Source organism: Medicago sativa, chromosome 3, assembly GCF_051527215.1.
Source record: "Medicago sativa cultivar Bolivia chromosome 3, Bolivia_mono, whole genome shotgun sequence".
Lineage (NCBI taxonomy): Eukaryota > Viridiplantae > Streptophyta > Magnoliopsida > Fabales > Fabaceae > Medicago > Medicago sativa.
The window spans coordinates 30,567,614-30,581,522 of NC_140751.1; the positions used below are offsets into that span (position 1 = coordinate 30,567,614).

General features: G+C 36.3%; 1 protein-coding gene across 1 annotated transcript; it reads left to right on the top strand.

Moving 5' to 3' along the window:
• Positions 1–1,274: 1,274 nt before the first annotated feature.
• On the top strand, positions 1,275–5,017 carry LOC146937071 (F-box protein PP2-B10-like). The gene is made up of 3 exons (XM_085757767.1): positions 1,275–1,945; positions 3,614–3,732; positions 4,404–5,017. Exons 1-3 carry the CDS (start codon positions 1,685–1,687, stop codon positions 4,864–4,866), a joined length of 843 nt encoding a protein of 280 aa, XP_085613893.1. The 5' UTR covers positions 1,275–1,684; the 3' UTR covers positions 4,867–5,017.
• The last annotated feature ends 8,892 nt before the right edge of the window (positions 5,018–13,909 follow it).

Below are 13,909 nucleotides of genomic sequence, written 5' to 3' on the forward strand. Positions count from 1 at the left end.
TGAGAATTCGGTAACAATTAAATAAGTCGATTCAATTGTGATAATCAGGTTAATATGTCTAGGTAATAATCCGGTGAAACTCATCCCCAACGCTTTTCTCTTATTAATTTGAACCACTTTACTTTGTTTAATTTTCAATATTGCGATAAAACAAACCAACTTCGTAACCTTTTTTTCGATTAAGTTCTAAATACAATTCAATATTATAACGCGATCCTCGAGTTCGACACTCGGTCTTGCCGATTTAAATTACTACTTGAACGATTTCGTACACTTGCGAAAATCGCAATCAATATCACCTCATAATTAGCTGCTCTTACTCTTTCTCCTTGTTATAAATAGCTTGTATAGCTACTTATTTAATGTATCATCAGTTTTACAGAAATGAGAAAATCTTTCACACCATTTCTCTTCTTATTCAATGCAGTATTTACAATTATCATGGTATCAGAGCCTCTTGAAAATCCACTGGGCCACCTTCTATCAGGCCGCCACCAATTACCGCCATGAAAAATGGATTTCACATCCATAATGGTGTGGCTTGGTACATCAATATATGAAGCTATTCTCTATCATGGAGTCATTTTATAATCATTTTTCATATTGCTCAAAATTATCTATATTTGATCTAAGGCTCTTCATGTTATGGTTGGTATGAACTGTCTACTTTTCTTTCAAAGTGCAACATTAAATAACATTGCAGGTTTCTACTCTTATAAGTGATGATATCAATAGTGAAGTAATTGTAAAGTGTTATCTCTCTAGATCTTATATTAAATCTTTGAGGGACTGGTAAAGTATACTGTTAGACTTCTTATTGAAATGGCTTGTGGGATCTCTTCAATGGTACCTCGCGCCAGTTCTAATAAAACAAAAAATTATCAATGAGACATTTCACCGAACACGTAGTGTGCATTTTTCAAACAACTATGTTATCTAGCATTTTCGAAACCCTAAACTACCACATTGTACCCTAAACAACATCTAAACAACAATTCCTAAGTTAAATAATCACTAGCAATCATCAAAACTAACATGCAAGAAAAATTTAAAAAAACTTAAAAAAGTTCAATTTCTACACAAATTCGAAAATTACAACCAAAATAATGCAAAGAATTAGGATTATCATCACTTACTTGATGTTGTGGACGAAATTTGCTTTAAATGACGCAAGATTGATGAAATTCGAATTTTGGGGTGCAATTCTCGTGATGGAAAAGTTGGAAAATGGATGTTCTGTGTTGCTGATAACCAACTTAAGTCAAGTAGCGGAACTTAAGTCACGCTACGCAACTTAAGTTACGTTACCGTTATAACTGGCGCATGTTAACTTCCGTAGCCTGAGTTAACATGCGTAAGGGTATATAAGTAATTTACTTTGGGAATGAGCAGAACCGTTTGGGTAAAGAGCATAATTCCAATATTTAAGGCACAAGCCCTATAATTAATCGGGCTAAACTACGGGCCGACCCGTTTTGACAGCTCTAGTTTTTTCTACGTGGATGGGAAGATTAAAAAAAAAAAAGTTCATTATGTGGATGGGATGATTTAAAAAAAAAAATTAACACTAAAAAGACGGTATAAGGATGGGAAGATTAAAAAAAAAAAAATAACACTAAAAAGACGGGTTTGAAGATTAGACAAGACCCATTTTCACCTTTTGTTTTTCGTAAAAAGCAGAAGAATGACGGGGTTTGAAGATTTAGCGGAAGGATGCGTTTCCGCCATACTGTCAGGTACGACTCCGGTTGATGCCGTCAGACTCTCTCTCGTTTCCAAGACTTTCCTTTCTGCCGCTGGTTCCGACGCCGTCTGGAATCACTTTCTCCCTTCCGACATCAACTCTATCATCTCACTCTCTCCTTCCCTTGCAAACGCTCCTTCCAAAAAGGCTCTCTATCTTTCCCTATCTGGTCGACCTATCATCATCGACAATGGCAAAAAGGTATCATCGCATATTTCATCATCGTCTAAAATATTAGGGTTTATTATCGTTGATTGTACGTAAACTTAGTTGATTGTTCTTTCATGTTAGGGCTTAAGATATTCAATGAACATTGATCATCAGAATTCACTTCTGCATGTATCAATAAATTACTTGATCGCTTTGCAAATAACTTGTTTTATAATAATCTTGTACATATATTATTATTAGAGTAGTGCAGCGAAGCCGATGTTCCGTTGAACCACCATGTTCGTTTAGCTTGTAGAGATATTAGATTAGATCTACCTAGCAGTTACACTTCTGAATGACGATTGAAAACATGTTTGGTGTATGACTGGTGTCACCGACACTTTTGATTACATTCAATTAAGTCATCTTTTTTAAATAATTACCGCTGTCAATGTGTAACTATCGATGTTTGTGTGTGTGTTGTGTGTGTGTGTGTGTGTTGTGTCGGTGATTCATAGCATTAGATATATTATTAAATGGGTACCCCTACAAATTAATCAAAATAATTAACCATTTTGTTTATTTGTTTGTGCTTTTGAATTGTGCCCTGTAAATGTATATTGGCCGAAGAAAATCTGCTACTATGCCTGTGTTTTCTATAGCTTACATCCAGTGGCGGATCCAGGCGGATCCAGGACCTGGAGCAGGGGTGCAAACTATTTTAACTATAATTTTTGTGATGTAAATTAGGTATTTCTGCACGCAATTGTAAAGAGTAATCCCTCGTCGAGTTAGATTATAATAGACATCAAAACTATCCCTCAAAAGTATTAATGTTACTACATTTATAAGAATTGATTTGAATTCATAACCTCGAATTAAGCTAACAAGACCCTTATTATCTCGTCTAAATGATCTTGGGTCAATTTAATTTTAAAAAATAATTTTAATTAAGTATAAATATAAATATTGAAATCATAAAGTTTAATGTATTATACTTAAATAAATTACACACATATGTGGTATTGATTTATGATTCTTTTTTTTGAATTAGAGTTGTAATTTTTTTAACTTCTATCAATAATTATAATATATGCAAACACAAACCATAATATTAAAATAACTGTAATTTATTTATTAAAAAAAATGGTAATATATATTAGAAAATTGTTGATATATCAACTGATACATGTAATGTTTACCTGGTAATTTGATGTATCTACTTCAGATAAAAGATTTGGAATTGATCGTTTAAATTACTTTAGTTTATTACACCTTTTTGCTGCATTCTGAACTTCCAATTTAAGAAATGTAAACATAACTTAAGTCAATTAAAAGAGCATGATCGATTTACACGCAGATGGATGACTTGGCATAGGCATAGAAGCTACTTGAAAAGAAATAAAGTAGTAAATGGTGAATCAATACACCAGAAGAGACAAAAATATGTTTCATCGAGATAGAAAACAAGCTGTAAATGATTTATGTGAGGGGATATTTGGATCAAGAGTGAAGTAAAATATTGAGGGTGTGCAAAATAAATAAAAATAGGATAACATGTATATTTTTTCCTGGGTCAGGTGCACACCCTTAAGTGTGGATAGCTCCGCCCCTGGCTACATACGAATGCTCAATTGATTGTTGTAAAATATATGGCGATTTTTTCAATGCTTAGTTCGGAATGCTAATAATATGCCTTTTGGGTATATTGAAATGCAGAGCTTTCAATTGGATAGAAAGAGTGGTAAAAAGTGTTACATGCTTGCTGCTAGATCTCTCACCATTGTTTGGGGTGATGATGACCGCAATTGGATCTGGACTGCTACGCCTGATTCCAGGTTGGCCATACCCCCCCCCGAAATTTACTCATTTTTATTGGTTTCTCCACCTTCTCCTTTGTTTGTTTTAACATTGTTCTCTCTCCTTTCATTCCATTTCCTTGGATATTTCATATCTGAGTTTATACTGTTGATTGATCTTATTCTCCTCATCAAGGAAACTTTCATCTATGCAAGATGAACGACAATGTGAGGTTGAATATACATAAAGAAGTTTAATGAAAATATTTCTCATTTCAGCTTCTGTCACTGTCTCTTCATTTTTTCCTTCTAAGTGAATACTTCTATTCAATCCCAAAGTTAACCATACACCTGAATCTGAACCTCAATAACAGTGATGTTGGTCCACTGTCTAATACAACTTATTAAGTGAGAAGTTTATCATAATCGGTTACACTTGAAATAATTTAGTTATCATTGTACAATATATGGTAATTGATGTTTTTATTAGTTGAGTTGTTTCAAAGTTTTTTTGGTGAAAATATTTTGCTGTTATTACTCTTTTTGATGTTGGAAACTTTGATTCAACTTGCAAATTTTAGTTGATGAGCTTGCATTGTTTGGGTACGAACACATTTATAAATATTCCATTTGTGATGTTATGAATCCTTTCCAACTTTTTCTCAGTTCTTGCATTCTTTTCTCATCTCTGCAACTTTTGTGTTGGACAGGTTCCCCGAAGTTGCTAATCTTCGTCTTGTGTGGTGGCTTGAAATTCGTGGGATGATAAACAATCTTGCCTTGTCTCCAAATACTCAGTATGCAGCTTATCTTGTGTACAAATTGATTGATGGCTATGGGTTTGACAACCTTCCTGTGGATTTATCTGTGAGCGTCGAAGGTGGCCATAGTAGCACTAAAATTGTTTGTTTGGATCTAAATGCAGAACTCTGGCAGAACATAAGACCTTACGGTTATCCGAGGTTTCACTTTCATGCCAGAGTAAGAGGATTGCCGCTTCCTAGTGTGAGAAGTGATGGGTGGTTGGAGATTGAGATGGGAGAGTTCTTTAATTCCGGCCTTGAAAATGAAGAAGTCCAAATGAGTGTTATCGAGATAAAGGCTGATGAGACCAAGGGCAAGGGGAATTTCTTTCTTGAAGGAATAGAAGTTAGGCCTAAGGTAGTCAATTAAGCAGCATTATTATACTATGGGTCTTGTGTCTTGGATGGTAGAATAGTGCTTGAAGATGTGAAGTTTCAACTTTTCATCATACTATGTAACATACTGTGTTTAAATTGTTTCTTCCTAAAGTATATGAATAACATACTAAGATGTGAAGTAATTACATTGCTAATTATAATTAGAGAAATACTAAAAAGAGTATCTTAAGGATATTATTTAAGAGTCATGATTCGTAAACACGAAGTGCAAGTCATAAGACTTGCATCAAATCTTAGTTGTGAATTCCAATGATTCAAGTGACTCATAATTTCACACTTGTTCAATAAAATAAATCTCAAAGTGAGCAATATGTCTTCTCCCTCTCTAGGTTTACCGTCAACAATATCTATTTCGTTAAAGTGTAGATGAAATCAATCTCACTTCTACCCAAACTAACAAACTTGAGTATTAATCTCCTTGCACTACTGTTGATAATATTTTCCAGCTTTGAAGGCAATGTAACCATTTCAATTTGAAGTTATTTTATTTAGGGTTAAATATGTTTTTGGTCCCTATAAAATGGCGACCTTCTAAGTTTAGCCCTTACTTAATTTTAATAGCTTTTTTAATCCCTACAAAAAAAAATTACTTATAATTTTAGTCCCTGCTAAAATAAATTTTGTTTAATTATCCTTAAACTCTTAAATTTTTTAACGATTCTTTTTATACAAGTTTAGAACACTATGAAAGGTTCATTTACTAAAATCTATAATTTTTTAACATGAAATAAATTAAATATGAATTTTTTAAAACGACAAAAGTTTAAGATATAAGTAACAAAAATATGGACGTAGAAATCAAATTTTTGCGAGATTTTTTTCGGAGGACCTTTTAATAACGTTCTTAACACGCCTGTAAAAAATTGTTGAAAAACTTAAGAGTTTAAGCATAAATTAAACAAATTTGGATTGAGTAAGGACTAATATTGAGTACAGAAATTTTTTGTAGGGATTAAAAATGCTATTAAAATTAAGTAAGGACTAAACTTACAAGGTCGCAATTTTGTAGGGAGCAAAAACATAATTAACCCTTTTATTTAAGGCAGGAAGATCTCGAGAACAACAAAAAATAATATCTATTGATTACCAAAAGAAAGGGAATGAAATTACCAAAAGAAAGGGAATGAAATTCGTTCAATCAACAATGTTTGGTAAAGAAGCAAATTGCACTTGCCTCGTTTTTTTTTTTTTGGCTTAAATGCAATTTTGATCCCTCTATTTACATTTTTTTGTAATTCTAATCCCCTTTTTTGAAAACCAATTTTTTGATCTCTATTTAAAAAGTCGACAATTTTTTTTGATCACCCACCAATTTAAGTGATGCGTCATCCTCATTAAAAATGTGATGTTGATTTGGCAGTAATGAGTTGGATAAAATAATTTTCATGTCACTAATACAATTATTTATTTTATTAATATAGTTAACTATTAGAAATCAATTAAAATATCACTCAAAAGCCAAACCCAACATCTGCATCTCAGCAATACTCATCATCACCATCCACAGCCATCACCACACTCCAAAATTTCACCATTCTTCTAATCCCACTTTTTCTATTTCGTTATGCAACCTATAAATTATCCCCATCTCATACCTATTCATTTTCTCAAAATCCAAAAATCAAAATCAATCTTTATACAAACCTATAAATTTCAACGTCACTATGCTTAACCTCATGAACATGATAGGAAGGATGAAAACAAAAGAGAAAGGAAAATACAAAATAGACAGGGGGAAAGAAAATGTCGAGGAAGAGCAAATGGTGTGTTGTTTGTTGTGTTTTTATGAGAATGGATCAAAATTTTAGAAAGACAAAGATGATTACTAATTAGGTCTACAACTAGCACAAATATAATTGATTGGTATCAAACACAACAAGCATCACGTATAGATGGGAGAAAAAAGCAACCCATCCAGTAGGTAGGTGTTGATGATGATATTGGGTATTGGAAGCCATGGCTTTGATAAAACAAAATAATTATGAGTTTCCAAATCACTAATGCCAGCCGGGCATCACATCACTTAAATTGATGATGGATCAAAAATTTTTGTTAACTTTTCTAATAGAGGAACAAAAAGTTGATTTTAAAAAAGAGAGATTAAAAGTTCAAAATATGTAAATAGGAGGATCAAAATTATTTAAGTTTTTTTTTTTTAATTGGTCGAATGAGAAGTTAATAACCACTTGTTGCATTTAATACATTTTTATTTTTACATTTTATGCAAACCGGACATCTATGTGTGCAACTGCATAAACAAATCCCCGAGATGGATAGGACCACAATGGATGACAAAATTCTCACTATTGAAATTTAACACTTTTGCAATCCTAAGGCTGAATTTGAACTATCTTTAGTTAAGTTGGGAAAGAATCTTAACCATCTCAAGTGCTCTTAAGGGTGTGCTTTAATACATTTGAATCGAAATAAGGACTTTTTGATAAATAATTTATTTATAATTATTAACCAATATTTTTTACCTCGAAATATAAGGGGGTATCCATTCACCCCCTCTCTTTAGATACAATTCATATTTTTCAACAAGTGACATCAGAGCACCTGATCTTTTGACTAAGAGCTTTAGTGAATTCGGATCTAAAGGGGGCTTATGATATGTTTCCAATCTTAAATAATAGAGATTTGTTAAAAAAAAAAAAAAACCCTTAAAATAGAGTATACAAATTCTTAAAATATAAGTAACAAAAAAAAAAATCTTAAAATATAAAATAATAATTTTTCAGGGTTTTCTCTTTTCACTAAGACCAAATCAAACACCGCTACAATATATTGCATCTTCATATGACACCATTTCTGGTCACCAACAACGCTGTTTCCATCGAAACCTCACAACATCATCATCGTACACGGTACGCTATATCGCCCCATTCACGTTTTTTCACTGTTCTTCAATTTCAACAACCCTCATGTTTTCAATTCGATGGATATCCATAAATTTTCTAGTATAACGAATTTATGCAGAGTGAACAAAAATAACGACGAAAAGCCGTTACAACCGCCACGAAACACCGTTACGGCCGCAAAAAAATGCCGTTCATGACAATAGACATAGAATCCGGATATTTTTTTCAATTGAGATAGATGAAAAATTGAAAATATATTTTTATTACATATTTGATCATAAATTACATAAGTTATCTACTAATCTAGTTTATAATTCCAAATCTTTCTTTAGTTTAAGTTATCTAAGTTACTATCATTATTTAAGAGTTGTGCAATGTTGTTATTAATGCACACTGCGATAACCGCAATTCGTATCGCAACACCCATAACGGCCGAAATCGCGAAATCCTATACGCGACCGTTATTTAAAACCTTGATGGTAGTAATTATAATGAGTTTGGATGTATTGAGGAGCCTTTGAAGAAATGATTTTAATTCTAATTTGGATGAAGGGTTTCATTTGAATGTTTATAATAGCCATCCGAAAAATGTTGCTCGCTGTTTCTTTCCAGGATATTGTTGAGGCCAAGGAATATTTGAAGCAAAGAGGAGTCGATGTTAGTACCAGCTGATGTGTTTTGTATATCTTCCCTGAAGTTTAGGATTAGTTTCCGGTGACTAATTACCGGATTAAGAGTTGCAAATAATTTTTTTGGCATTCTTTTTTTTTGAACAAATCAAAATGGAATATATTGCTCAAAAGAGAAGCGATTCATTCCGCACAAGGTGTGCTAAAAGTGATGAATCACCCAAAGTCTGAAACAAAACAACAGGCATCTAACAAAGATGCCCGCACCCAAGACAACAAATTAAAAATAAATTACATGATACCCATACAAGATAGAGGGTCTCTCCACCAATCATGAAGACCAAACGAAAGAGGAACAACGTTTGACGAGAGCCATAAAAAAGAATTAAGTTTCACTTTGTCTACAATACTAAAAGGATCAATAACCATATTGCTGAAGACACAGTTATTTCTCTCCTTCCAGATTGCCCAAGTACAAGCCAGCCAAATAACTTTCAAGTAAAAATGAGAAGACCGCGGCATACCCGCCAAATGAATAAACTGAGAGAAATGCTCCGTTACCGAACCTGAAAAAACACAAGGGACACCAATCCACAAACAAACAAGATACCAAATTCTCCCAAAAAGCTGACACCTAATGAAAAGGTGATCCACCGTTTCAGGGACACCACAACCTCCAACACAAACGATGTCATTTTGATGAAGAACATGTCGATGCACCAAATGTGATCTTGTTGGAATTCTATCTTGAAGAAGGCGCCAAGTAAACAAAGATACCTTTGAAGGAACCAGTTTATGCCACACGTCAAAAACAGCGACATCAGTTGCGGGAACATCTGAAGTTGTGAGGAAATGATAAGCCCCCTTAACCGTATATCCGTGAATCGGATCAAGTAACCACCGCCAACTGTCCTGAACATTAACCTGCAAAACAATGTTATTTAACAACTCCACACACTCCCTCACGCTCTCCTCCTCCCAAGCCAACAAACGACGCCTCCACACCCACCCAAGACCACCTTCCTCCCATCCCACTCTCGCCATATCCTCCACGGTACATTCTTTATGCACAAATAAATCATAAAGACGGCTGAACTGAAGTTTTAGGGGAACTCCACCCAGCCAGTTATCTGTCCAAAAGAAAGTGTTACAACCATTCCCAACCACCCGCCTAGTATTATCATCAAACCACCTGCCTACAGCCAACCCACTTCCATCCCTCACATTACAAATCGACCTCCACCACCTAGATGAGTTTCGACCCCCTCCATTTATCTTGCCTCCTTCCTCCCCATACCTAGCCTTAAGGACACGATACCACAACCCATCCTTCTCAACCATCATCCTCCAACACCACTTCCCCAATAATGACATATTAAATTCCCTTAACCTCCGAACCCCCAAACCACCTCTAGGCACAGATAAACAAACAATATCCCATTTTATCCAAGCAATTTTTTTTGAGACCTCACTACCCCCCCAAAAAATTTTTTTAAAAAGAGATTCGATAGAGAAAATTATACCTGTAGGTGCCTTGAAAAAGGAAAGAAAGTAAACCGGGAGAGAAGACAGGACAGACTTCAAGAGAACCAGGCGACCACCAAACGATAAATGCTTATTATTCCAAGACGACAATCTAGCAGTAATACGATCCACTACCGGTTTCCAAAAACTTAGTTTCCTACTGTCACCTCCAATAGGTAACCCCAAATACACAAAGGGAATCTAGCCAGTTCTACAATTCAACATCGCAGCCGCTTCTGACAACCAAGAAGTAGAGATATTAACACCCGTCAACATGCTTTTATTAAAATTAACCTTCAAACCCGATAGTTCCTCAAGAATAAGCAACACAGCCCGAATCGTACGCACATTCATCCAAGATTTTTCACCAAGAATAAGAGTATCATCAGCAAACTGGAGATGAGACAACCTAACCTCCCCAATAGGACCCACACCATACGGTTGGAAAATATTGTTAGACACCGAAGCCTTCATCAAAGCATCAAAACCCTCTGCCGCCAATAAGAACAAAAATGGCGAAAGAGGATCTCCTTGGCGAAGCCCCCTTTGGATAGGAAACTCCTCTGTCGGGCATCCATTAACGAGGACTGCAGCAGTGGCTGTTCCGATACACTCCATAATCCATTTTCTCCAAAGTGTAGGAAAGTTCATACACAACATCACTGAATTTAAATAATTGAGATCAATAGAGTCGTAGGCCTTTTCAAAATCAACTTTAAACAATAATAATTCCTTGTTCATGCGTTTAGCCTCATCCACCACCTCATTCGCTATAAGAATGCCATCTAGAATTTGTTTACCTCGAACAAAAGCTGACTGAGCATCCGACACCACATAATCTAAAACCGTCCGGAGTCGATTAGCAAGGACCTTTGCCAACACTTTGTACATACAACCAACAAGTGAAATTGGTCTAAAATCAGCTAGCCTTTGGGGACTATCCACCTTAGGAATCAACGCAATAAATGTCGAATTTAATCCCTTTGTCAACTTCCCATTCCGATGAAATTCCACAAAAAATCTCATAAAATCATCTTTCAATTCATGCCAAAAATCTTTTATGAACCCCACATTAATATCGTCAGGTCCGGGACTCTTAAACCCATCACAATCCCACACCGCCTGTTTTACCTCTTCCAACGAAAACGGACGCACCAAATTGCCTGACTGCGCAAAAGACAATTTTCTATAGTTTAAGCCATTAACCTCAGGACGCACGACATCATGACTGCGATAATGACCAGCAAAATGATTATAAACAGCCGTCCTAATATTCTGAACCCCTTCCACAAGCACACCATCCACATTTATAATATTTACAGAATTCTTGCGTTGTCTATAAGACATCACACTATGAAAGAATTTATAATTCGCATCTCCTTCCCTTAACCATTTCATCCTCGCCTTTTGCCAATTCATACTCGTATGAACTCGAGACATAGAATGCAATTCAACAGACAACTCTCGAAGCTCCTTAGCTTCTTCCTCCAACAACTCGTCTTCCTCCCCTTTAGTATCAAGAATAGAAAGTCTATTTTTTACATCCAGAATCTTCCCGTCAATATTCTTCGAGTGTTTTTGATGCCACTCCTTGAGACAACCTTTAATCATTTTAAACTTCATTTTCAGAACATGACCGCCCCATCCCTCCTGAATAAAAGAATTTAATTTTTCACGCACGAACTCTGCACACCCATCATACTCAGACCAACACTTCATTAACCGCAGAGGGCGAGGGCCCCAATTTGTGTCATCAACATAAAGAACTAACGGAACATGATCTGAAAGACCCCGCTGATGAGCCACTTGAATACAATTTGGCCAAGATTCACACCATTTTGCAGACAACAAAAATCTATCAATCCTACTCATCGAAATACCATCACCACGATACCAAGTGTATAATCTACCACATATCGGTAAATCCAACAAAAAACTACCTTCAATGAAACTGTTAAAATTATCTGCATCCAACTGTCTAAAAATCACATTTCTTCCTCTCCGCTCCTCCTCCCATCTAATAGAGTTAAAGTCCCCACAAACACAGATATTTGCCTCGCCATTGTTAAGAATGAATTGTGACAAACGTGTCCAAAGAGCTTGTTTCCCATTTGTATCACACGGTGCATACACATTAGCAATAATAAAATCTTGACCCGTGGCTAAAACCTTTCCTTTAATGATCAATACATGTCTGTAACTCATAGTACACCAAACCTCCACTACGGACGTATCCCACATAGTGATTAAACCTCCAGATGCCCCAAAAGAAGCCTGATAAGAAAACCCACAGCTCTCGGTACCCCACAAAGATTTAACAGTAAAGCCGTCAACCGTACTCAACTTAGATTCTTGTAAACAGACCACTACCGGATGCTTCTCTTGAACAAAATGCCGTACTTCTTCTCTCTTCTCAAAACCCCCCAACCCCCTTACATTGTAAGAAGTAATCTTCATTTCCACCACACTCCACCCCCACCCTCACCCACTACACCAGACCCTACACCCCTCCCTTAATGCTCCCACCTCCCACCTCCTTCCCCTCCTCCAACATACTCCCTCTCTCTGCCCTCATCTCTCTTCTACCCTCCTTGGTTAATAAATTTAAATGTCTGTCACCGTTAACATTCACCCCCAACACTGTACCTATCTCCTGAACATCCTCTGCTACCGACTGCTTTTTATCATGAAGAATAGCCCAATGTTCCAAATCATTGTTAACAGAAACATTAGACGAATTATTTGAGTTAGAAGTTGACAAAGACTTTTCTTTTGAAGCTCTTGACCCCCCCTTTTCTCTTACGTTCCTGTTTTCTCAAAACCTTCAGAATTTGCTTTCTATCTTTCGAAGGAAGCCGCACAATTCTTTTAATAAAGCCTGCTGAATGCTTAAAAACAGCCCCTACATGCTTCTTATTTTTCTGTTTCGGGTTACTTAGAAAGTCAGAAATTGACACCACCTGCTGGCCTGCCCTAACCAAACCTGACCCCACCACAGGAACAAAGTTACTAGACGCATGCTTCTCATCTGGAATAAACAAATTATCTACTCTCAGTCCTTGCTGAAACTGCACTGCAGCGTTATGAACTTGCTGCACAGGCGCAACCATCTTCACATTAACAGCACTGCACCCTTGTTCCTTTAATATCCTCCCTTGATCAACATTATTTTCCAACCAATCATCATTTAAATCATCCACCAATGCATCAAATTCATTCTGACAGTCCGCCCTACCAGCTGCATCATGAATATTATTTAAAGTGTCTAGCGGTGCTTCCAACTCTTCTTCCGACAAGAACGCGTCTTCCCCTAAATTGCACCCCCACTCTTCCACCAACTTGATAGCATATTCAATTCCATCTATATCAATCACAATAGATGAATTAATAACCTCTAAATAAGATGTCGAAATAAGAACGCGAGCATAGTCGAACCGCGCCCTATCCAACGTGCAATTATCCGAACGAATAAATCTTCCACACACCGACACACATAATTTAAAGAACACATCATTCCAAGCATGCATAGGAGTCCCGTAAATCCGTAGCCATGCGCCCCTCTCATAATTAACATCCTCCGACGACCATTTATGCAAGTCAGTAAACAACATGCCGAAGAAATGAATAGCATCGTTAAAAACCTTCCAAATATCACCACCTCCCAAACAATGAAGGAAAACCCTATCACTCCCCATCGGTGTAACCACAACATTCATAAAACCTGCCTCTTCCACCCGTTGTTGTAACGAAATCGATGAATCACCCGACACCACCGTTGCCACCATACCCTTACTAGCCCACAAACAATCCTCCAGATTTGATTGATACCGCATATGATTATTGCACACACCATCACACCCTACCTCCTTCATCTCCTTCGACTTCCACACCAACCTCCCATCCTCCATTGCCGAAATTTTTTTCACTTCTTCCATCTTTGCATCCAACGCCAAAACCTTCTCCTCCTTCCCCACTACTCCCTCATCCTCACTCTTCTTTT